The sequence below is a fragment of the Platalea leucorodia genome (assembly GCF_965183815.1).
Source record: "Platalea leucorodia genome assembly, chromosome: 2".
NCBI lineage: Eukaryota > Metazoa > Chordata > Aves > Pelecaniformes > Threskiornithidae > Platalea > Platalea leucorodia.
This window is the reverse complement of record NC_138824.1, coordinates 117,937,209-117,961,425: the sequence shown is the minus strand read 5'-3', so window position 1 is coordinate 117,961,425 and position 24,217 is coordinate 117,937,209. Positions and strand designations below refer to the sequence as shown.

The 24,217-nt window shown below is 35.9% G+C and overlaps 1 protein-coding gene across 6 annotated transcripts in view; it reads left to right on the top strand.

Moving 5' to 3' along the window:
* Positions 1–24,132, top strand: part of ARL13B (ARF like GTPase 13B) — a 51,563-nt gene extending 27,431 nt beyond the window's left edge. For 3 of the 6 annotated variants that reach the window (XM_082337817.1, XM_082337816.1, XM_082337814.1), the window contains 7 exons: positions 8,429–8,534; positions 11,852–12,054; positions 14,480–14,576; positions 15,820–16,051; positions 16,531–16,647; positions 17,107–17,175; positions 22,170–24,132. In XM_082337817.1, coding sequence (XP_082193943.1) covers positions 8,429–8,534; positions 11,852–12,054; positions 14,480–14,576; positions 15,820–16,051; positions 16,531–16,647; positions 17,107–17,175; positions 22,170–22,246 — 901 coding nt within the window. In that variant the 3' untranslated portion in view covers positions 22,247–24,132. Of the gene's footprint in view, positions 1–8,428; positions 8,535–11,851; positions 12,055–14,479; positions 14,577–15,819; positions 16,052–16,530; positions 16,648–17,106; positions 17,176–18,467; positions 18,580–18,844; positions 18,887–22,169 lie in introns of those variants that run through there. The other 3 variants (XM_082337815.1, XM_082337819.1, XM_082337818.1) reach the window with 3 other exon arrangements.
* The last annotated feature ends 85 nt before the right edge of the window (positions 24,133–24,217 follow it).

The window sequence follows — 24,217 nt, the reverse complement described above, 5'->3', positions numbered from 1 at the left end:
CGCACCATAACTGCTGTAAAGCTACTGACTGAACCCAAAATGACCAATGTGCAGAAGCATAGAAATTGTGCATTTGAAGCAAGGTAGCTTGGGAGTTCTCTAATTAGTGTGAAATAGATAATGGGAGGTGCAGAAATGTTGATACTGAGTAAAAACATGAGATTCAAATGGAATAAAACAGGTCTGAGTATTCAAGGAGTTAAGGTGGGTAAGAATCAGTCCAAAGTTGGTGGAAAAGTGTAACCAAATCGTGCTGCTGGAGTAAGCCCTCCAAGGGAGATGTAGAGGGGGAAAATAGACCTTAGTTACTTAAAACAATTGAGATGTTCTTCGGCATTTGGCCAGAAATCTGTAACAGAATCATGTTGTAGGAGATGTAGCTGTCTTGTGTTGATTGTGTGGTGGTGCGTGATATGGGAAAGAATCCTGAGAGAGAAGAGGAGGGAGTAATACAAAGCATAGACTTTAGCATTAGCGGAGTGGGAGAGAATATAGCAGTTTGTGAATCATACAAGCTTTTATACTTCCAGAATCTCTACGACTGTCAGTATTTCTCTTATGTTCCAATTAGAAAAATGTGGCTTTATTGCTGTTTTAATGAAGTATTTGGTTCAAAGATGCACAGTGAATCAGTGGCAAATCTGAGACTGTACTTTGAAGTTTGGAACCTTTGTTATGAATGTGTGGCTGCAGATGTGGAAGACTTGAGGAAAAGCATCTACCACCATTTCCATGTGTACAGACAGCAACTGTCACGTTCCCTACTGATACTTTGGGTAATGGAAGGTGGTGAGTTCATGCTTTTGCACTGACATAAGTCACAGTTACAGTGACGCACACTGCACCTACAAGTCCTGAGTGACAAAACAACAATCTCAGTCTGCAGATCAGTTAGTCTGTAGATTATTCTTTGTAATTGGTAAGGAAATGGAGTATCCCTTGATTAAAAGCAAAACTGAAGTACTTATTTAATGTTTTGATGGTGGGTGTTTCACCTATTGAAGTAGAGATTTACTGTCAGTAGTGCTCTTTAAGAGACCTCAGAAATGAGCAGTAGAGAGAAGTAAATGTATACATTGTAGATACCTGGGTTTATTTGTTTATTTTCAGCAAGAATAATACTAGAAGTCAGCACCTTCACTTAATTAGCTGGTGCAAATATGATGGCCACCTGTAGATCACAGAAGTCCAGAAAGAGAATCATAGTCTCCTCTGCCAAAAGATCACATAATTAAGGTCCAAATATTGATATATTTTAAAGCAGTATTTGGAAATAAGTTAGGAGCAAGAGAAAGGGCTGCAACAGGATAGAGGACAGGTGATATTCTTTCCATTTAATAGGATATATAGTTTGAACTCCTAGTTAACAACTTTGTACTGCTATAAATCAGTTTCAAGACAGTAGAATTGCAGGCTCAAAATTTGTACTGTGCAACATCCCACCTTCTTTACATTCCCATTTCATCTTTGTCAGACCTATAGCTATGTATCACAGCGCTGGAACTCACCTGTAATAAATGCAGGGATTTCCAGGCAGCTTTTTTAAAAATGTATCTTATAGGCAACTTTGGCTGAACGACTTTAATGTTTGCCTCGGTATTGGTATATCAAGGTGAAATAGATTATAAGAAAATAATACATATTTACAATTTTTTAAAATACCTTACAAAAATATATGGCAATATTATTGTCATTGCTGTTGGAGTTACACATCTGGAAGCTGAACATAATGTTCTTGATGTGAGCTCAGACATCTCTCTGGATGCAGCCTATTTGATCAATAGGTATGATTAAACTGATAGCAGAGCAGAGTGCGTCAGAGAAATATGTTTTCAGTAAATAGGAATATGATTCAGACCTGAGGTGAGAATGAGGCCACTTAACCAAAATGAAACAAATTATAATTGTTGACATTCTTGTGACCGCTTCAAAAGGTAGGACGAGAATGAAGTTGCTCTAGAGTTGCCTAGAGGTATTATAAACAGGATGAGTTTAGCATCATATTTCTAATTATTCTCTTATTTAAGTGTGACCTGGAGGAACTGTTCAGGGAAAAGGTTGAATTAGAGAAACCTCTCTTACCTCTCCCTGCAACTGCATGAAAGCAAACTCTTAATTGATCTTGTAGCACTTTATTCACCGGGTTTTCATTATAGCTTACCCTAATATTTAAAGGATTGTTTTGCATAAGAATTGAAGGCATGAAAGCCAAGCTAGAGAAATGAAATAAACCAGCTTATTTGAGAAAGAGCCTAGTGTCAATCAGTAAAAAGTTACTGATGGGCTTGTAATTGTTGTCAGCAATCCAGAAGGCGGCAGAGGCTTAGAGTGCTAAAGAATGTAGTTTAAGATCTGTTAACACCCACCATTTGGATTATTTCAGTGTAGTTAAAAGCTTTTAAAGGCAATCCACAGAAAGTCTACTGAAAGAGGGGACTCAGAGCTTAATCTTAGAGTGCCTTATGGTCTCCCTGGGAGGCCTGAAACTGTTGGCTAGTTCTCCTATCTGCTTGTTTGTTAAAAATATCAAGAATTTTGTTTTCTGTGACTTCTTCGAAAAGCTAATGAACTACCAGTAACTGAAGAGGAAAGAACAAACAAAACAATCTGACAAACGGACATCTTTTCTGCCTGTTTGTGGATCAGGAGTTTGACTTTCATGGATGTTAACATAAGCAAAACATAAAGAGACTAACAAACCTTTTCTTGCTATATCTGCTGAGGCCTCATAAAACATCCTACTGCTTGCTGTCTGCAGGATTGCGAAGAAAAAACTTAATAGATCAGAGATGAAATTTCTGAAGGAAAAAAAGGTAGAACAGCATTTTTAGATAGAAGAGCGACCGTAGACTGAAGAATACGTCATTGTTCTTTCCCTTGTGTAGACTGCTCTTAAATTCAAACGTTCTCTCCCTTTGTTTTCCCAGGAATGCTAACTCAGTCACTCAAAGCTATGGCTTCTTGAAATAGCCTTAAAGACTAATATTCTTGATCTTGGATAAATCATTATCATAAAGATACATCTTCCTTAAGTTGTTTTTAATCATGCTGATAGTTCTGGTACTGTAATATTTTGACCTCAGGGATGCTTTGCTCTTCATTAATTTTGATTGCCACCATGCAGGTTTGATGCAAAATTTTGGGTTTGTGGTAACTGACTCAGATTAAACTTAACCCTAAAAGCAGCATCTCTGAGACACTTTTACAGATTACTTCCCAGTGTGTACCCTCTACAGTATTTAGTTTTCAGTGTTATGTTACTGTATGAGAATCCCACACAAATGGAGAGAAATGTGTAAGTTGGAAAGTAACAGTGTTTCAAAAAACCCTCCAAGTCTGCAAAACGAGAAAACAAACACATGCGCCTGCATACCCTCACACAAAATACCCCTCTTCCCAAATCAACCCTTTCTGTAATGCTTCTTAGATTTTTTGATGAAAGCTGAGATACAAATGTGTCCTTTTTGTACTGGATTTTTTTTTCACCAAATATTTTGGATTGTAAAGTAAACTTTAATACTGATTTTTTTTTTTTTTTCTTTTTCCTCTTTGCTCAGTCATTTACGTTTTAGAAACAGGTCAAGGAACACACATAGTTTGCATTCAGACTTTGTTTTTCTCTGGCATGTTTTCTGGCTTCTAAGAGAAATATTGTTACTGGACTGTAGATGTCAGTTGTGCCAATGCACACATACACTCCCTTTCCACATTGTTTCCCATGACTCTTAAAGTTCAAAAGCTCTCTAAAGTTGATTAAAAAAAACCTACTTGATATAAAACCAGTTGCTGCCTACCTTTTCTTTATTTCTTGCATAAAGTAAGTTTGTTACACTAAGAAGGTTCCAAATATACTTTATGTGAATTGAAATAAGCCAAGCATGATTTAAATATGAAGGCTTCTCACTCAGCAAACTTAATGTGATAAACCAACAGACACTCTCCTGTGCTTTCAAGTATGTTTTGATGTATACCTCCTACCATTTTTTAAACATGAAAAATTGCTATATATGAAGTTCTACTGACTTGGAAAATTAAAATCAAGGTCTATCCTTTAAGATAACTCTGATGTATTCCCTAAAGAAGGAAGTTTTATGCATAAAACTTGCCTCAAAACGTAGCATTCCTGTGCATGAGCAACAGAGCTCTGAGACTATATTCACCTAGAGAAATATCCAATTCTTTGCAGGATAGACATGCATTATTTGTGTGTCTTGACATTTAGGCACATTTCCATTCTAAACCCCACTACACAGCCTTTTTCTGATATTTGCAACTTAATAAACATTAAGTAAAAGAAAAGTCTTTACCTTTTAATCTTGTGCTGGTGGTTTTCTGTTTTATCCTTTACAGAGGAACTCCTGAGGGTAAGCTTCAGTATGATCTGAAAAACATTGGTTCGAGTATTTGCCTAAGTAATGTGTCTTGAGTGGCATTCCATTAGGCATTTTCTGCATGCCTTCTGCTTCTAGTTCTTAAATAATTGTCCAAGGGTTCATCTTCAGGAGCGGTGTAAGAGAGAAGCTGACTTCTGCAACTGCAGTAGACAGGCAAATTGATTACTTTCTACTTGGGGAATCTGGTTCTGCCTGTTTGAAAGGCAGCCTTGCTGGGAGGCGGATCGCTGCTGGAGCTGCCCAGTAGCAGGAAGTGTGGAGGAGCAGCTCCCTCCTAGATGGAGGCCTTGTAAGCTGGGAGCGGAGCACTGCCTACCTATGAAGCACAAGCGTACGGGCAGGGAGTGCTTGTTTCTACACTGCAGCACGAAGGAAAAGGGAAGCAAGGCTAGGTCATTCATACATTTACTTGAAAGAGGAAAAAAAAATCAGCATAATAATACCCTATATCACAGTTGGTACCTTAAAAATATTTTGACTCCATTTATGTTTGACGTAAAGGCTGAAGGGGGCAGGGGTGGGCAGCAGCAAATGTACGGCCTGTGCAAAACCACTTCAGTTCTTGGGGAGCATAAGGTGGAAACAGCTATTTGGATATGCTGTGTTTCCAGATACAGCAGCTCAGCTGTATTTTTTTGAATACGGTCAGTATTGCAGCAGGACTGCTGTGGAAAAAATGAAAGCTAACTGACCAAAAAGACAAATCTTACATCTTTCAAGGTATTAGAGGTTAAAAATCAGCAGCTACTGCAAGTTCTAGGACACTAGTGTCACGCTCCCACTGAGCTATGCAGCTTACCAACATTTCATTCTGCTTCAGCTGTGCTTTGTAGAATGTGCAGTCCAATAACATAGTAAAGAGTGCAGTTATTTAATCTTCAGGTGAGAAAGGAATAGGCTGTGGCAACAAACTCTGTGTTCAGAAATATTTTCTTCAATTAGATCTAGATGAATTGACAGCACTGCTGAGGAATGCTTTTTGAGACTAAGGGGCAGTGCAGCAGGATTTTCAGACTGTAACACAGACAGGTTATGTGAAAAAAAAAAAGTGGACATAATTGTTTCCAATCTTTTAATTACTTTCCGTAGCTTTCCAGAATTTCATTTCAGATTCTCCTTGGTTTAGCTTTGGCCCTATTTCATAGCTAAATACTGAGAGGACATTACTTGTTCTAGCTGTTTGGTGAGAAGGATTAGTGCCAAAGTATCATAAGCATATTGAAAATGTCATAGGTTCTGTATATGCATTGAACAACAGTTAGGGTATCTCTGCACTAAATCATAAAAAGTACTGTAGAAGTACTCTTTTTGTTGAGAAGTGGGAATGGATTACCAAAGGAGGGGTGGGGAGGAGAGCCTTACGCTCTTTCTAGCTCTGCAGGCAAGCCAGCGAAGTTTTGATTATCAGTAGGATGGAGGGGGTTTTACCCCCACGGTAAATAGTGAACCTTTTGGACCACAAATAGCTAAGACTGATGAAGACTGAGAGAGAATGGACATTTGAGAAGGTGTCTTTCTATGGTGTCCTTCATAAACTTCTTGAAAAGAAAGATTAGTCAATGAATCATAGTGCATGAGGTTAATGGTGACAAGGAATGGGTTTTTGTGCTGTAGATGCAACATGGTTGGGTTTTTTTTTAATGTCTCTTTGAAGTTAAAAACTCTCTTTGGAGTAAAATAATTAAGAATTGAGGCTCTCATACTGCAATTCTGGGAAATAGGAAGGAATAAGGTCTTAGATCAAACTGAAGTGCTGACAAGTTTTGCTAACTATGGAGTGAATTCTTACCGTTGTTCCTTCCCAGCAAGGAGTATGATAAATCCAAAGTAGAAGCTTTGGCCTAACATTCCCTAAAAGCCATTTGAGTTAATGACGATGACTTGAGATTTCAGAAGAAGGGCTATGATGTCTGCTTCTGAAACGATCTGCCATTGCAGTCATGGAAGCCAAATATTTGTGATTTTGCCCAGAAAGTTGAATCAGAGTTCTCATATAATGGAAGCATTGCTAAATTTCAGAACAACATTATTTTAGTGGAATTCCTTTATTAGAGAGAGGCAAGTGCAATTTTCAGATTCCCTAATGCTATGCAATACTCCTCTTTGCAGCTTTTGCACTTAGCTTGGATTATTACTGTTGCAGAAAGTGCAAAATAAGATTGCATTGTATGCTTATATTCCAAAATGGTCTACACTGGTTCAAAGCAAACAGTACCAGTTTTCGTGCTGAAAAATAGTAACTTTGAACAGGAGTAGTCTATTGCTTGTAAAATATTATTTAATATCTTTTCGTAATTCCTAGAGTTTTACCATACTAGCTTTTAATTAAGAGCAGGTAATGGGAGGGGAAAGACTGTATATCCTATTGTCATGAAGAGTTTTGATGGAAGATGGGAACAACTCTTTTGACTTGATCTCTTTTGTGAAGTTTTGTTTATTCCTTATAAAACCCTCAGAGCCTCAAGAAACATGAATGATTTCCTATGTGTTTCTTTTTGTCATTTTTGTTTGTCTGTTTAAAATATATGTTTTGGATTTCTACCTAAATTTCTCCATTTGTTATTAAAACTTGCTTGTAAGTGAACTCAGAAAATCGTTGACCAACATGACTGCAAGTTTACTTTTTTAAGTTTCTTCTTAGGGAATACATCTGCTTGGATAACACATTCCTAAATACTTAGGTAAACTTACCTTGTTAATCCATCCTACCTTCTTGGATGCTGACCAATTTAAATCTATACTTTAATCAAGAAATTGAGGTCTCGAGGATAGTCAAGTCCTGTGAGTTTCATGAAAATTATTACTTGGATAGCTGAGAGAAATCGCCATAAGGGAAAAGATTTTGTCTTTCTGTGAGAGGTGGTTCCATACAGGTTTTGGCACTTACCCTTGCTTTTTCTTACATGTAGTTTCTGATGTACCTCTGAGGGCTTTAGATTGGAAACTTTTCCAGTTTCATTTCATATATAGAGGAGTTTTCAGTGAAACATTAAAAAATTAGTCTTGATAAAAGGAAGTAACTTGCATTTCTGTGGTTAGAACATAGTATCACCAGGAATTTGCTGAGGTGAAGAACTCAAGTGTTTGGGACGTTTATAATTCTGCACAGCCCTCTTATCTTTGTACTAGTTATTGATAGCAGTGTTGAAAGGAACATTACAGCCTCTGCTGCAGGGTGTGTGTCCATATTAAAGTGTGAAATAATGAATAAAATTATTTGGGTGGTAAATCAGATCTATTTTGTGCCTTTTAAAACACACAGATTATTGGCTGTAGTGTTGGATGCAGTTACAGAGTTTATGGGAGACAAAGCTGATCAAGAACAACACTCCCCCAAAAACTTAAGATGTTTATATTCTGGAGTCGTCTTTGCTACCATATCTCTCAGAAATAAGACAGTGATGGCACTTCATCTTACAAATACTTATTTTGTAAGCTGTGTTTCATACACTTTTTTTTTTTTTTTGCTTCCCTCTATTTAATAATAAAGTATGTTTTTTAGAGCCATTCATGCAAGTTCCTCCCTCTGAGCTATAAGAAGAGCAGGTTTGAAACATTACATATCAAATTGTTTGGCATCAGAGAGAAATTCTGGATAGCAGGCAGACCCAAGATGACTGGGAAGCAGTATTATGTGGGGAAATGCGCATGGTTTGGGAAGTTGCTAATTCTGAACTTTGATCCATGGACTCCAACAGATTGTACTGTGTAGCTTTAGATGTAGAACGATAGTGTTTTTTACATCCATCTTCTTTGCTGTAAAATATAATTGCTTTGTCTATTAATATTATTAAATAATTACTAAGCACCTTAGTAATTATCTAATGTTAGTATCTGCTGAAAGTGGTGCGTGGACTAACATGTTTATTAAGTAGAAAGAACAACTAAGAATTAAAGCCGAAACAAGGCATTTTCTCTTTACTTTCTCCTTCTTCCCCTTCTTCTTCCTACTTTCATCAAAAACATAGCTTTTAGAGATCTGAGAATCTCTCTTGTGTCAGGGTGCTAAGTGTTTCTTTTGATCTTTTCTTTAGGCTGGCAAATAAGCAGGACAGAGAAGGAGCTCTGTCAGAAGCAGATGTAATCGAGTCTTTATCTCTGGAAAAGCTTGTCAATGAACACAAGTGTCTATGTCAAATTGTAAGTATATTTTAAGATGCTTCATTTTCGAATATATATGTAAAGCTTCCAATAAGGTAGAAGATTGTTCTGCATAGCATAAAACTGAAATGAAAACCCTGCAATCCCAGCAAAGATACAGTACATATATCTGTTCTGCAAGCAATTCTGCTGTTCACCTTGACGTTCTGATTCTGGATCTCTTGAAGAAATCTTTATAACAAGGATCCTCAAAGTGTACTTGCTGGCCCATTCTGAAACCATGTAAGAGTAATTAGTTACTGATGTGGTTTAAAACTTGTTTAATTGGACAGTAAGTTTAGTATTGCACCTTTTTAAAAAGAAGCAGGAAATTGAATTTGCCTACTTTGACATTCAGGAAGAATCACTGTTTGGATATGATGTTTGTCTCATTTCTGTTCATAGATAAAACCATCATTTAGTCTCAGTCACCATCTGGCAAACAGTAAGAACTTAATCTAATTCCTGGGGCATCTAATTCCCAGCACAGTAGTCACCAAAGAACACTATTAGAACTAGTTGCTAGTTAATATTTGTCCTAAAATAACTATATTTCAGTTGTAGTATTCACAGTCATGTTAAAAAAAAAATTTTCAAAATCATAAAAGGGGGGGGGGGCTAACCCAGAAATCTGTATGAAAGCTACTTAATATCAGTCAATATTTCACATAATTTATCCAAATAAATAGTCCCTGAAATTTTCTTTAAGCCTTTGTTTTAATCAACCAGTTTGTTAGTTAACTAGTTGTGGGCTTTACTTTTATAATCTTTTTCTAATTACAATAAGAAACATTTTAAAAGATAATGAGAGTTATGCTGTTATTAACCAAAATTAGAAGGCAATTCTGCAGAACCATTCCAGCTGGTATTTGGGTTTTAAAATTTAAAAAAGACTTTTGATTCCCTAGGGAGACTTGCAAAAATCATAGGGTAATACATATTGCTATTATTTTCTATAGAAAATTGAGTTATAGCAGGGCATAGCTATGTTTGTTATGTCGTGACTCTTTGAGTGCTTTTCTTCAGTCAGTGGACTTTGCGCTACGCATATGTAGCAATCGTAAAAATAAAAATTGCAAGTTTGCCCTTCTTCTTCCAAGGGACTTCTGTGACGAAAATATTTTCTTGCAAAGTATTGTCAATATAGAAGACCTGAAAGATTCTAGTGTATTTTTCCAATGCTTTAGAATTACTTAATTTATGACATGTTCCAGTGAAATGCTGTTCTTGTTCTCCATTTATGAAGTTCTTGGGTGTAATCAACAAAGAAACTAGATCACATACTCTATAAGTCATTTTAGCTGAAAGCAGCTGAGAGTCTTATGTACTCAAATGGACAGCTTCTTTACTAGGCCCATTAAAGGTAAACATGGTTCCAAGTTATTTCAATATCATGACTCATAGGGTGAATTTAAACAGGGGCATTGTGAAACAAGATTTAAATAAAATTAGGCAAGGACCAAAAAAACTTTTTTTTTGTTCTTATTCTTTTAATTAGTTTTATTCTCGATCTTTAAATTTCCCCACAAAATGTTAAAGCAAATGGAAGGAGTCATTTGTCTCACTGTCACACAGTGTCAGTGAGAATGACCTTTCTCTTTTTTTAATGTCTGTATATTCTGTATTTCTAGATTTCTCTATTTTATAACTGAACTACAGCAACAATAATCTTGGTGCAAACCGAGAAGAAAATTGCTGCAGTGCTGTCTATTGTTTTATCTTAGTTTTCTCAGAGAAACAAGGTATTATTGCCTATACATCATCTTGCAGATTAGGTTCTGCTAGAGAGTATTGTAGTGTTCCATAGTGAACAACACTCATATTTGGAACTTAATTTAGACAAAGTAGGAATGTATTAAAATGCAAACTGAACCCAGTTCAGAACCCCACTTTGGCCCTCTGGGGGGACATAACAGGACAGAATTATTTTTTTCTGTTGTAAATTGTACATAACATATCTGACTATGGTGCCATTTAAAGGCTTGTCAAATGAAGAGATAACACAGAGAATTTTTTAGGTGTTGACATTGGAGGGTTAGTCTTTTTTAATCTTCCTTCATTCATGAATGCAAATCCTGAACACTATCAGTGTGAAATATCATTTCTTCATGTCGAATACATAGCTGGATCTATTCAATTATTATTCAGAGAACAGTTTAAAAGACCCATACAGTGCTCCAAAACATCCTGTAAAATAGTTCTGAAGAGGTCTTGGGAGGTCATCTGGTCCTTTTCCATGTTCTAAGCAAGAATCAAGCTATATTTCTTTTGTTCCAATTAAAGCCCATTATAATTCTCCTCCCGATAATGAACATGAAGAGCAAATTATTCTTTTCTGATTTGCAGTTATGCCTTATGTTTTTGAAGGCTGTTATCATATCTCCTTGAAGCTTTTTCATACTCCTGTTCCTTCAATGTTTTCTTACCAGATGTGTTTTCATAACTGATTTTGTCTGATTTTTCTCACTTTGCTCCTCATGATTCCTTCCAGTCAATCCTTTTCCTTGAATTGTTGCATCCAAGCTAGATAAAGTGTTCCAATCTAATTTAGCAATGGGTTTTGCACCCATCTTCCAATAGATTTGCCTAGATCATGTTTTTCTTGCTTGCTGATGAGAATATCATGACAAGAGTTTTACTCCAATCAAGATGCATTGTATTTTGCTTCACCCCTATCCACAATACCTGTTCTGATCTAAAAAAATGTAATTGGTTTGATAGTTATTCTGACAAATTCACACTGGATTTTGTTTATCCCCTAGGTGCTTATAAACAAGTCAAATATTTCTTTCCTGAACTGAAGCTAAGCTGATTCTGTTGCATCTCATTTTTTCCATTTTACTAGATAAATATGACATGGACTATTTGTAAACCAGCAGCAAAACAGAACATACATATTTGGGGTTGATAAAGTATATTTCTATATAGATGCGTAGATATTGATGTGTATAGAAACAGGTGTGTAAATATACATACATACACATAGCAGGTGTATATGTAACAGCTGTGTGTATACGTAACAGGTTTATATATATGTCTAGAGAGATATACATGCAAACGTTTTTCTGTCTAGTATTCTACTATTTTTGAAATGGGATTGGAAATAATGGAATTTGGTAGAACTAATGTGATTTGTATCTTGGCAAAAAAAGCACCTAAATTTATAGAATACTTAAATGCAAATTTGTTTCCAGTACGTCTCAGTGTTGTGCAAGCTTCACAGTAAACAGTAATTGTTCGGCTGATTTCTTGTTTTCAGTCAAGGAATGTGGTCTGAACTGCAAATAATTTTCCCCTCCTTCTCCTTGTATTTACAGGAACCTTGCTCAGCTATCATGGGCTGTGGGAAAAAAATTGATAAATCAATAAAAAAGGGTTTATATTGGCTTCTACATATCATAGCAAAAGATTTTGATGCCTTAAATGAGCGCATCCAAAGAGACACTACAGAACAAAAAGCATATGAAGAACAACAGAAACTAGAACGAGCTGAGCGGGTGAGAAGGATACGAGAAGAAAGGTATTCTCTCTCTAATTTCTCCTACCTCCCCTTCCTCCCTGTCTCTAAGATACTTGATTCATTCCTGTACATAGACCATATGGGAACCAAGCTAGCAAAGATTTAAAGCTTACAATCAAAGAGTCTCTGTATTAAAAGTATGGACCTGAATGCTAGAGCCTTTCTTTAAGACCTACAAGTTTTTGCCTGGTTCATCCCATTTATTTTATTCGCTCTATGCGGGAAATGTACTGTGAATCAGAACTGCAAGGTAGTTGTGGAATAAATTTGGCCTTGCTAATATAACTTCGCAGCAGGCTAACCTAAAAAATAAATCCTGTCATTTAATCTTAAGTTACCTTCAAGTGTATTCTAACATAAACTTTTATTAACTTAACTTAGACTTTGTAACTCATGTGTGAATATCAAAGACTAGATGTGAAACTTTATTCAACACTATGCTTAATAAACTTCAGGATGTCCAGCACACGAGGCATGGAGAGACTTAAGATGATGCAGGGAGGGGAAGCAGGACGAGACTTATTACTTCCCTTCAAAGGCCTTTGTGGTCATCAGCAGCCCACGATGGTTCCTATTAGAGACTGATGTGAATCATTTTACTGGGGCATTCTTAAAAAATTCGCTGAGCACCCCTGTCCCCGTCCCCCCCGCCCCCATCTGCCCTATGTATGCAGAGAGTTGCGAGTCTCAATTACTGTGAGAAGTAACTGTGAAGCTACTGTGAAGTGTCTTGGCTTGTACTCTTGCTGATTTGGTTTACTTCAGCAAGTAAATTACTTCAGCACGTTTTAAACACCTGGAGTTTGACAGAGTCTTCACACAAGTTTCCACAAGCTTATAAAAAAATTCATATGCTGTTAGTCTGCCAGACGTCTCTGCATAGACAAAACCTTGCGACCATGTTGAATCGTGTTGGGTTTACGCCATGTTGAGAGGTGCAGCAAGGAGGACTGACTTTGAAACATGACTCAAAGAGATTGTCTGACAATATGGGCATTTTCCATATATTCTTCTGCTCAGTGCTCTTGATTGTTCACTGGAAGAATTGGTTGGGTCTGAATTGAATTAAAGGCTTAAAAGTTTTGCTAAACTTCTTGTGTCCTAGAGGAAAGCTAAGTAGGAACTTCTGATGGTTTTACCTGTAGCTGAGGGCTTGTCTCAGATATGAGACGGCATTAACTTTAATTTTGCTGTTTTGCATCAAGTTGATTTCTTACTGTAAGAAACAGGTTAATCTTGATTCAAGTGTAATTCTGTTTCATTCTGTGCTTTAATAATTCCCCAGACTGCTTTTTGTTCAGATTTGCTTCCCTGAATGTTTTCTCAAAGTGCATTTCCTCCACAATATGTTGGTAGCAATCGTTTTGTTCCAAGTGGAAAACCAGAGAGAGAGGTAGTGCCAGTAAGTCTTAACAGAGCACTGGCCGTTCCTTCCAAGTCCTTCCAAGGTTTCACAGGTAGATTGGAGACCTCCTTTTCATTCCCATCGGTGGCCCCGAACAACGGGGTTACTTCCTCGCTCAGTACTCGCAGCTGTACAGTAGGTGTAACAGTGACTCCCTATGCACAAGTACCATCAGATCAGTTGATGAAAAGTATTTGATGAGCATATACTTTATTAATGATATAGCATTCAATACATAGTAAGTTAATATTTCTTACATAGAGATCTGGTACATAAAAATAACTAGTGCTGGTGCAACAACAGTACACTGAGTATTATGTGTCTTTCTGAACTCTTCTGAGTCTAGTTGAAGCAAATATGATTCTCTAACAGTTACTACATAAACTGAACAGTCTGACACCAGTTCTCCCTTATGTATATTAAGAAGAATCTAGAATTATGAGAAATGGAGGTGTATTAAAAATAGAAGAATGTGTTTTAGGTAGTCTGGTTTCCCACAACGTAGGTTTGTTGTTTTTTTTTTTTTAAAAATGATTGAATACTTTGAAACAATTGTTGTAAAAGATTACCAGGGTGAAAATTTCAGCATACTGTTGAACAATCAAAACCTTCCAGTTACAGATGTATTCTGTCACATATCCTGTCCTCAGAAACTGCTTCTGCTTCCTGAAGTGCTGGTGGAATATTCAGGCACATAGCGGCATGTGTTTCTACCTCTGCTATAACATATACTTGTGCTTTATTGATGTTAGCCTGTCATTGTGATTTCTGTAGAATGTTTTTCAAAATACAGAAGCATATGGTAAAAAGCAGCTGGCATAAATTGGAGGATGAGTTAGATGACCTAATAAGTGTTCTCTATTATGTGAAATTTATGGCTTGCCTTCTTCATAATTCCTTGTTCATCTCCCCCTCTTTCCCCTTCCCTCCCTGCCGCCCCGCAAAAAAAAAAACAAAACGACAACACACCTCTAAAAACACTAAAACAAAACCAACATAAACCCAACAACAACAACAAAGGGAAAGAGAAGAAGGAAGAAGCGTACCTGATGAGGAAGACCCTGAGCCTGGGAACTCTGAAAACCCCTTCCAGCCTATATCTGCTGTAATCTCTGAGGTATGAGAATATGTGGAAATCTGGATCGTTTTAGACCTACTACTAACAAATGTCTGAGAGGTAATGAGAAAAATAGTTCATTTAAAAGAATCGTTCTAAGTCTGTATGCACAGCATTATTTTTTTTTTTTTTTTTAATCTTGGCAGTCTTTTTTTGTGTGCATTGAATCAACGCTTTCATGTTAAGAAAATCCCCTATTATTGATTCAGGGACAAAAAGTTTTGTAGACACAGTAAAATAAAGGTATTGTAAACAGATGACTGAACACATTTCCTAATTAAACTATTGGATATTCAGGCCTGGAAAATATTCAAGCTCTATTAATTTCTTGTAAAGTGTTTTAGTGATGTAGTGAGTCATGTACAATCTCCCTGACTACTTGAACTATTTAGATTTCTGAGCGTAACCCGTTTTCTGTTGAAAACTGAGACAATTGAGAGGTTTTCTTAGCTTTGAAATATGAAAAGCATATTAATATATAAAGTTTCCTTAACCTGTGTTTCTGAGTTCAGGTAGTTCTTATTTATTGTACCATATTTTTTTATTCAGTTGATTTGAGATAACATAATGTCAAGAAACACATAAACGCTCAGAGACTTTTCCAGTAATTCAAACGTTTGCTTCTCTCTCGGACAAAAGCGCCCATATCTTGTAAAGTCAGCTACATGCACAATAATATGCGTTATAATAACATACAGAGTAAGAAGAGAAGGGTATAGCTGCGAGTATTGCAGAGGCAGTGATTTAGTCATATAGAACCTGGGAAACAGCCTATCATTGAGTCTGTATGACACAACTGGTATTTGACCAAATCATGGTAGCACTTTCCGAATACTGAAATTCTGTGCATGTATATTTTGTTTTAACCTTTTAAAAAAAAAAAAAAAAAGAAGAGGAAGAAATTAGGAGTTTTCTAACCTTTTGCTCAGGACTGTTGATGTTGTTTATGTAGCTAGCATTTTTTTTTGTCATGCGACCAAAAAGAAAGCAAGAAAATAGGCTTATAAACCTAAAGATCGTTTCTTTTGCTGTTAATCTCCTTTTTTTCCCCTCCCTCCCCCTTTCTTCTGGACAGAATATTGGAAATTTAATTTCTTCACTTATTTGAAAATATTTTCTATGCTAGATGTGGGACAGAAAAATATTTTAGGAATATTTTGATTTTTCAAAATAACCTTCTTGTCTTATTAGTCAGTTTACAGCATTAGAAGTTATTAAAAAAAAATCTTACACTTGTTGTTAGAATGAAAAACAAATTGAAAAGGAAAAGAAGCGGCAAAGGTTGGAGACTGAAAAGGCTACGATTGTCTTGAAATCACAAACAGAGCAGGAACAAATGGATGCCCAGCACTTCTCAAGTAGCAGTAGCCAAAATACAAATGATAGTAGACTAGAAACATGCAATTCTACAACTACACAGCTTTTGCAGCATGAAGAAGAGAATGAGCAGCAAGCCTCAGAATGCCTTGACTCAGGTAAAACTGCTTCCTTTTAATGTGTCATTTAATGTTATTTTTCACATAGTTCTTCCCTCTGTCTGTGTTATTTTTCATGATACCACACGTCAATTTAATCTATTGAAAACATAAAAATGCACCATTAGGTTATTGTATTGGAAAATCTGCTTCGAAAAAGTGCATGTTTGTTGGTGTGACTGATACTGTAGCTGAAACTAGGTTCATTTTTATCATAATCAAATATGTAGTCCACTATCCATCAGTACCAAGCTAAGTTGAATTTCTGTATTAAAACAGAGTTTGCATATATTTTATGCTTACAGTTTATTTTCTATAGCAAAATGTTGTGTAAATTTTACATTTCACATAATTTTGTGTTTAAGTTTGGACTGAAAATGCTGATGTATCTTACTGCAACAATTGTATTAAAAGATGATGTAAGAGATTCTATGAATATAACTGCATGATATGTAATGCTTTATTTCTGTTTGGTATAGATAACAATAAGAAAAAAAATAAAAAAACAAAATTAAAAAGGGGCCACAGAGTAGAACCTATTAATGCAGAGGACACTGTTCCCAAAAATCCTACACCACCACCAGCTCTTCCGCCAGGTAAGTGTACTAACAAACAATAATCGATGTCTCAATTTGTGGTTATTAATCTTTTAAAATATTAATTTGCGAATGATGAAACTGGAATGGTCTTCATATGGAGATATGCTACTAAACCTTGCTCTCTAGGAAATCTTTGATACAGTTTCCCACTTCATGGTATGAACTTTCAGCAGTATTGATTTGATCTGTTCCATGGGGGAAGGTGTTATTTTCATAAAAAAGAGTGAGAAACTTGACTACTCACTGATGAAGAAGTGATTAAAAATATCAATATTTTTAAGGGTAAATCAGTTTATTTTTAAAGGATTTCATCATTATTCACCACATATACAATATATTACATGCTTTTGGCATTTCCAAATGCTTTGATTTCTCCCAAAGAGAACTGGCTTCTGTATGTTTCATCAGAATCAAGTGCAGTCGTGGCACGTTTTGACTGTCTTTGTTTTCCTTTAGTTGGCTGGGGAACTCCCAAACTTAATAGACTTCGAAAACTTGAGCCTCTTGGTGAAACACATCATGCTGGTAATTGAAAATATTTTGGGGGTTGTACTTTTCTAAAGCATTCTCCATTGTTCATTCACTTCTACATTCATTTCATTCTTATCTTTTTTTAATTTCTTAATGCAAATTTTCGTTGACCAAAAGCTAACCCTTTTGCTTAGTAGAAAGCATCTTTTTGATTTTTCAAGTCTTATTTCTTTTTTACCAAAAAGAATAAGTTCTCTTAGATTCCCTTATGAAGTTTAAAGTGGCACAGGATATCAGAAGCTATTAGTGATCTGAAGTTATTTGCACAGCAGCATGCACCTAAATATTATAATGTGCCATATAACAAAGAGTAACAGGACCAGTTACTTTAAGAGTCAAAACACATTACATTCAAAATAAAAGTTTCAAAGCATATTTCCATTGTCCATACGTAGACAGTTCATCATTATCTGATGCAGTGGGGGACAGGAGTTGGGTTACCTGGTTACTGGAAGAAGTCTGAGTTACTCAGCAGAGAGGATACTTCAGGAAAACCTAAGCAGGACTGCAGAGATCCAGCAGGGTTTACTAATTTGGGATCCATAGTGGCTCTTCCACATCCAGGCTGGTTCTGCCCTAAGCTGCCTCTTTGTTTCCACGCTGATCCTATGCTCTGATCTGGAAGTGCTAATTGCTTCACAATACTGAACCCAACTGGGCCCCATGTATTTCTGTAGTTCTGTGAACCACAGCCCGCCTCCAGATGAATTTGCTGTGTGTAAACTGACTCCTTGTGTTGCCTCTTGACATAGTCTAAAATTCTTCTCTCCACTGCTACTGTCTCCATATGGTTTTAAAAGCGTAGTCTGCCAGATTTTTGTCATTGATTTGGGGGTGTTTTCTTGTGAGAAGGAAATCTAAAGACATGTGGGCACCTCTGAATTAAGTGCGTTATGTTAGCAACTCCGAATGAGGGACTGCGATCCCAGGTATGATGAAAAGCCCAACATAAATTTGATTGCAGAAGCAGTGAGACTTCCAACTGAAAACTAGGTTTATTGGTCTGCAAGGAGAGGTTTCAGTGATAAAGCTTGGGATCTACTGCTTTATCTGAAGAGCCAGTGTCCCTGAAAGTTCACAAACTGATAGGAGAAATAAGTTTAATAACTGGAAATGTCAAGGTGTAATAGGCAGATTCTTGATTTCTCTCTTCAATAATGACTATTTTCTATTTTTGGAAGACCATGGAAGATTGTTTTTCATATGCTTGTATTGGATCTTTTTCTCAGTTTTAGATGATAATTTCTTCATTTTTCTTACATTTTTGTTTCTCAAATTTTGAAAAGCCAAGTGGAGACATCTGGATAAGTGAAGAGGAGGATAACCAAACTAAAGCAATGGGAACGCTTATACAAATCGAACAAAGAGAACATTAATAGAGGAACTTAGAGAAAGGAGCTCAGTGTGGCTGTAGTGATCTTCAGCTTCACCCTGACTTGAACTGCCTGTACTGCTATCATGTAGTACAGCACCATGTGGACATACCTGCTGAAGTTCTGAAGCAACAGAACATGGAGTTTCTCTGCCAAAGAATCAAAAGTTGCCTAAAGGGGAATTAAGATCTCTACAAACTAGATATTTATTTTCACAGGGGCATAATTCATGTGCATAAAATGTAATTTGTAGTCTTAATCATAAAACCATCTTGCTCTTTTTTTTAAAGGCATATAGAGAAGGCCGCAAGAAAGAAAAGCCAGATGAAGAGGTAGGGAGGGGAAGAAAGGGAAGAAGCGATACTCAATTTTTATCTGTGCCTAAGGGAGGTGTTGCATTTTGTAGCAAGAGCATGGGTGGGGCAAAGAGGAAAAAGCTGCTTAAAAAAACTGCTTAAGCTAGGTTCCCTACTCACAAGTGTGTAAGTTAGTAACCTGAGATCTGTGTTAATTTAGTCCATTTGTAAAATAAGGATAATAACTAAAGTATTTCAGAATCTAACAATGGAAAAGATGTTGGTAGGGTAACGATCTCTTGACCAGAGGTGTAACCATTGAGATCAGAGGAAACTTGGAGTGCTCAGAACTTTGCAGCTGAATTCAAGACATTGCGTGCTCTTCGCTGAGTTTTGTTTTTTTCAGGAATTTTGAGACACTGACAAGATTCACACAGATACAGAAAATCCTGAGAAAGCAAGAAAACATCTATTAGGAAAGCACTATTTAGAAATGAAAAAAGCTCTTCAAACGGATGGTCCAGCATTGTCAAACCTTTAGTTAGGTCCTTATATCAAAGAGCATCAATTACTTATTTTGCTTAAAGCAGTTGGTTTTTTACTCAGACCATTTGAGAGCCATGGAATCATTTAGGTTAGAAAGGACCCTTAAGATTATTGAGTTCAACCGTTAACCTAACACTACCAAGTCCATCTTGCACTGATTTTAGCTTGCCATCTGTCCTTGCCCGTTAACTGTCACGCAACAGTGTTTTTCAATGAGTTTTTATATATTTTGCAGACGGAGAACCTGCTCCTGCTTGGAAACTCATTGAAGTTTTCCTAAGACCAGTGGAGCCTACCTTTGATCCATTTTTTAGAATATTGCCTGAATTGCATCTTTCTGAAAACCAGCTTCTTTTTGGCTGTCCCTTCAGCAGAGAAATAAATCAAGTTTGATTCCCCCCCCCCCCCCAGTTTTGCCCAAAATTCACTGTAAAGGTGGTTTTAAAAGTTTTTTAGGCATTCAACCTTTGTGAAATAAAAAGGCCTCTTTTCCTTATTGGTTTCATGGTTAATTGATATAAATGTCTCGAAGGCACAATTTGCAGTGAAAGCTTAAAGTTGTTTGTTTGGGTTTTTTTTTTTTTTTTGTAATTTCCTTTGGCTGAGACTTCAGTAAGACTTTCTTTTCTGTGTCTCTTTTGGATTCTCTGAAGTGCACTGTTTCCTATAGCAATATTGCATTCTGTTGAACAATTTGCTTTGACAAACTGTTATTGGCCAAATGGCTGAAAAGTCTTTGTATGTGGGGCAAATGAACACCTACGTTCCTGTAGGCCAGGCTGAAAAACCTCAGTTCCAGTAGGATGCCCAGTAGATGCTTTTGTCGGGACTCCAGGTAAAATTGTTAGTGTGCATAAGAGCAAGGAAAGAAGAAAGTATTTAATGGCCTGCTTTTAAAAGTTTAAGGAGCCTTGGTTATACATACAGGTGATTTTCAGGAGTACTCTCAAAGTCTATGTCCAAGAGTGTATCGATGAAATATTTGATAGCTCCCCAATATGTCAAGAAACTCCCTTAAGCTTCAAAACAGATATGACTTTTTGTAGTGTTGATTTCTGCGAGTCCATGGAAAAACACAGGAACAGGTGTCTCTCAGTATTCCCATGCATTCTAGTACAGGTCTCTGTCAGTTAGGATAGCAGTTATTCCTTTGGTTTTGTCTTAAAAAGGATTTTTTTGAAAGTGTCACAGATATGTGGTAGACCTTGCTGCTGAAATATATAAATTAGTGTAGTGTGAGGTTGAAACAACCTCCAAAGGTCTGGTTTTTAATGCTAGGTGTTCTCAGAGATGTAAATCTGTCTTCATGATTTAATGTGCAAACTGAAAAATTTAAGTGCTAGTGAGCAGGCTATTTAGTATATAGAGTCAGTCATTTTTGTGTCATTCTTAGCAGAGAACATTATGTTGGATGTTTAGGCAGAGTTAACAGGCAGTAGAGTCAATTATATAAATCTTTAATTATACACTTATTTTCACTAAAGACTGCAATTTTTCCAGTCATGCTAATGATTCTAGCACAACACTAGGTAATGACTGTCTATTTATTGTCACTGGAGGATACATTTGCAAGAATGATAAACCTCTCTCATTATAGGAGGTAAAATTGCCTGCCAGTCCTAAAGTTGTTTGCCAGACCTCAAGAAACTGACTAATAAAAACATCCATTGTACAGGTTTTCATTTACCCTGTAATCATTTGTTGCCGTTTTGTTGCTTTTTCACATGCTGCTGTGTAACACTGAATTAGCTCTATTAAAATCAAAGGATTTACAACAATAATATAAAAGTGTTATTATTTTACTGATTAAACATAACTAAAGCCTTGATCCTACAGACCTGTACACATATTCTTAGAGTAACGTAATCCAACTTGCTAGCTTTTGTTAATTTTAGCTCAGGAATGCAATTTTAACACAAGTTATTGCATATGTAGAACAAGCGGAATATATTTTTCTTGGAAAATTATGGTTTATTAAAGCTGAATTTTGTGTTGGCAGGCCATCAAGGCTTTGTTGGAGAGGAGTTTGTCTGTATAAATGAAATAGAGATTTGAATGCTTCAAAAACCTGCTTTTATTTTTTCTTGATTTCTACCTGTTTCTTCTTACCATATGTCATGATATTATTTTGCTTGTGAAATGCTTTGCATGTACCAGTCTGCATGGTTTTTTTCTTTTATATCAATTCCAAATATTTGACAATACTTGTCATTCTCTTCTGGTGTACTTAATAACTTTGTCTTGAACAATTTTACTACTTTAAACTCCTTTATTGACAAAAAGAAATGTTCCACTTTTATCTAAAAATTCTTAATATAGTTCTTCTAGAAAGTTAGTATGGCTTTCAAGATAGGTGCTATGCATAAATGGTCCCAAAATTTTGGATGCTGCATAGTATTAGTCACTTAAAACTTTATTGCAATGCAGACTTGACTACAGCAACATTCAAATTTTGATACTTCATTTTTTCAGTTGTTATTTGTACGCTTTGTATGTCTCATTTCCTATTTTTCGCGATGTTTACAGATTACTTTTGGGCTTGATCTTGATGCATGTATAACAAAATGTAATTATACCCTGTTTTGGCCAATATACCTCCAGACATTAATTAGCACCATGTCTGAAAGTTGCTTGTACGAATTAGCTCTAAACTTGTAGGCTACCTAGCTTTCATTAAGGAAGCAAGAATTTACCTTATTTAAACAGCCTTTAAGCAAGGGAGAGGGTAAATAACAGATTAATGTGTTTGTCTTCTCTGACATTTCTTACGCAGATTTCTATGGAAAGCCTCTGCCCCCGCTGACTATACGCCAAAGACCCAACAGTGATACCCATGATGTCATTGCTTAAATGGATAACAAAAAGCACTTAAAAAACATTATAAAAAAAATTATATCAGAAACATTTTTTGCCCTTGAAGGAAAATTTTTAAAATGACAGCTTGTTGCAAACTAACATGGTGACAATTAAACATGGAGTTCATTCTATCGTACTTAGTTGATCAGACTTTGTCATTTACTTTTCACATCACCAGCTCTTCTTCAGGATTTAACATGAAATCAGGAAAGGTCTATGTGCCCACGGATGCTCGTATGAACACAGTATTGAATATTTATTGGGTTTACTTGTGAAAATACATAGCTGTAAACCTGAAGAAAAATACCTTCAAGATCACATCATACTGGATTGTATGTTCTCACCAAGACCTGTCTCTAGGTGCTGCACGGTGGTTGGTATTTTTGCAGCTAATAAATGGTTCTAAAGCATTTTGTAAGATTCATGTATGATAGAGTGAATATAGGAAAGTTATGCAACAAATATTGAGTATATTTTTCTAACTTTTTATACAATTATTTGAAAGTTTGAGTGGACATGCATACCTACTACCATTAAAATGATACCTAGAGAGCATTAGAAAGCTGATTGTCAAATGCATACAAGTAGAGTATGTCTGACTCTTACATTTCTCTTACAGTAGCAATATTTCTTATTAGGGATTACATTACCAGATGCATATTTTGTATTTCTGGCAATCTGAAGGGGGGAGAACGTCAAAAGGGAAGTTTTAAGATGAATACATTTTATACAAAATTATGCTATTTGAATTGTCTGAAAGTTTTCTTATGTGTTGTGTTGTTTCCTTTGTTTTGTTAACTGAGTTTGGCATAGGTAAAAAATGCAGTTGGAAAAATAGAGCTGAATATTGTATTGTCTACTACATCATACAAGAAAATTGCATGTAGTGAAAGTTTTGCGCTAATTCAGTCATCAGTTGTGATGGAAAACTGAATCAACCAGTATGCATATAAGCTCCAGCACTTTTTAGTCTCAATAATACTAAAATAGCATCTTGAAAACAAAAGAAACTCCAGATTTTTGAGGACTTATCTAATATTTCCATGCAATGTGTTAATGTTACATGAAAAAAAATCACATGCAAGTGATACATAAGCAACAAGGGTTACAATTGGATATATTCCTATTTGAATGTTCTGTATATGCTGTTCTTCCTCTTCCACTGGATACAACCATTGGTATATTGTGTAAAGGTATATCATTATGCCACTTAGTTACAGCAAGGATGAAACCCCCATTCAAAGGTTTATTGAAGAAGCATTACTTGATGATTTTCTATTACGCTCTCCGTCTTCCATAACATATTATTACCAAAAGATTTTAGTAGATGTTAAAACAATGCAATGTACATATTCAGCATTTTGACATTAGAAATCTTTAGCATATACACCTTACAGCAATGAGTTACACAAACATACATCTACCATATTAATCAAAATGAAGTTATTAACTGAGATTTTTAAAGAGTATGGTTGGGGGGGGGATCAGTCTTAAGAATATTAAGTTTGGAATGGGTGGAGAGGAGTATTCCAAGTTTGCTAGTGTAGTGTAAGGATGTAAAAATTTGTATGTGACAATCAGCATGAGAATACTTTTGTTGTATTCTAATAGTGTGACATGGTTCAGTTTGATTATTCTCAGGATTTAGTCATTTTCACTTCAAACAAACACAATATTAAGTGGAGGGAAGGGGTGCATAAAAGTTTACTTATGCAATCTCAATCTGACGGTCTTTAGCTATGTTACCACTTAAATTTTTTGGCTTAAAGGCTCTAAATTTGCAGGCTTATTTTTTTACAGCTTCTGTTTCTAAAAATGTATTATTCTTTTCTTTTAACACTAATTAAAGTAATAGAAGTCTTTATTAAAAATAAAGCTAAATACTGCTGTGGAAACAAAATTTGAGAAACTGAAATGGAAGATGTTGATACTTATATGTGAACTGTGTGTTGTGCGTGTTGTGTG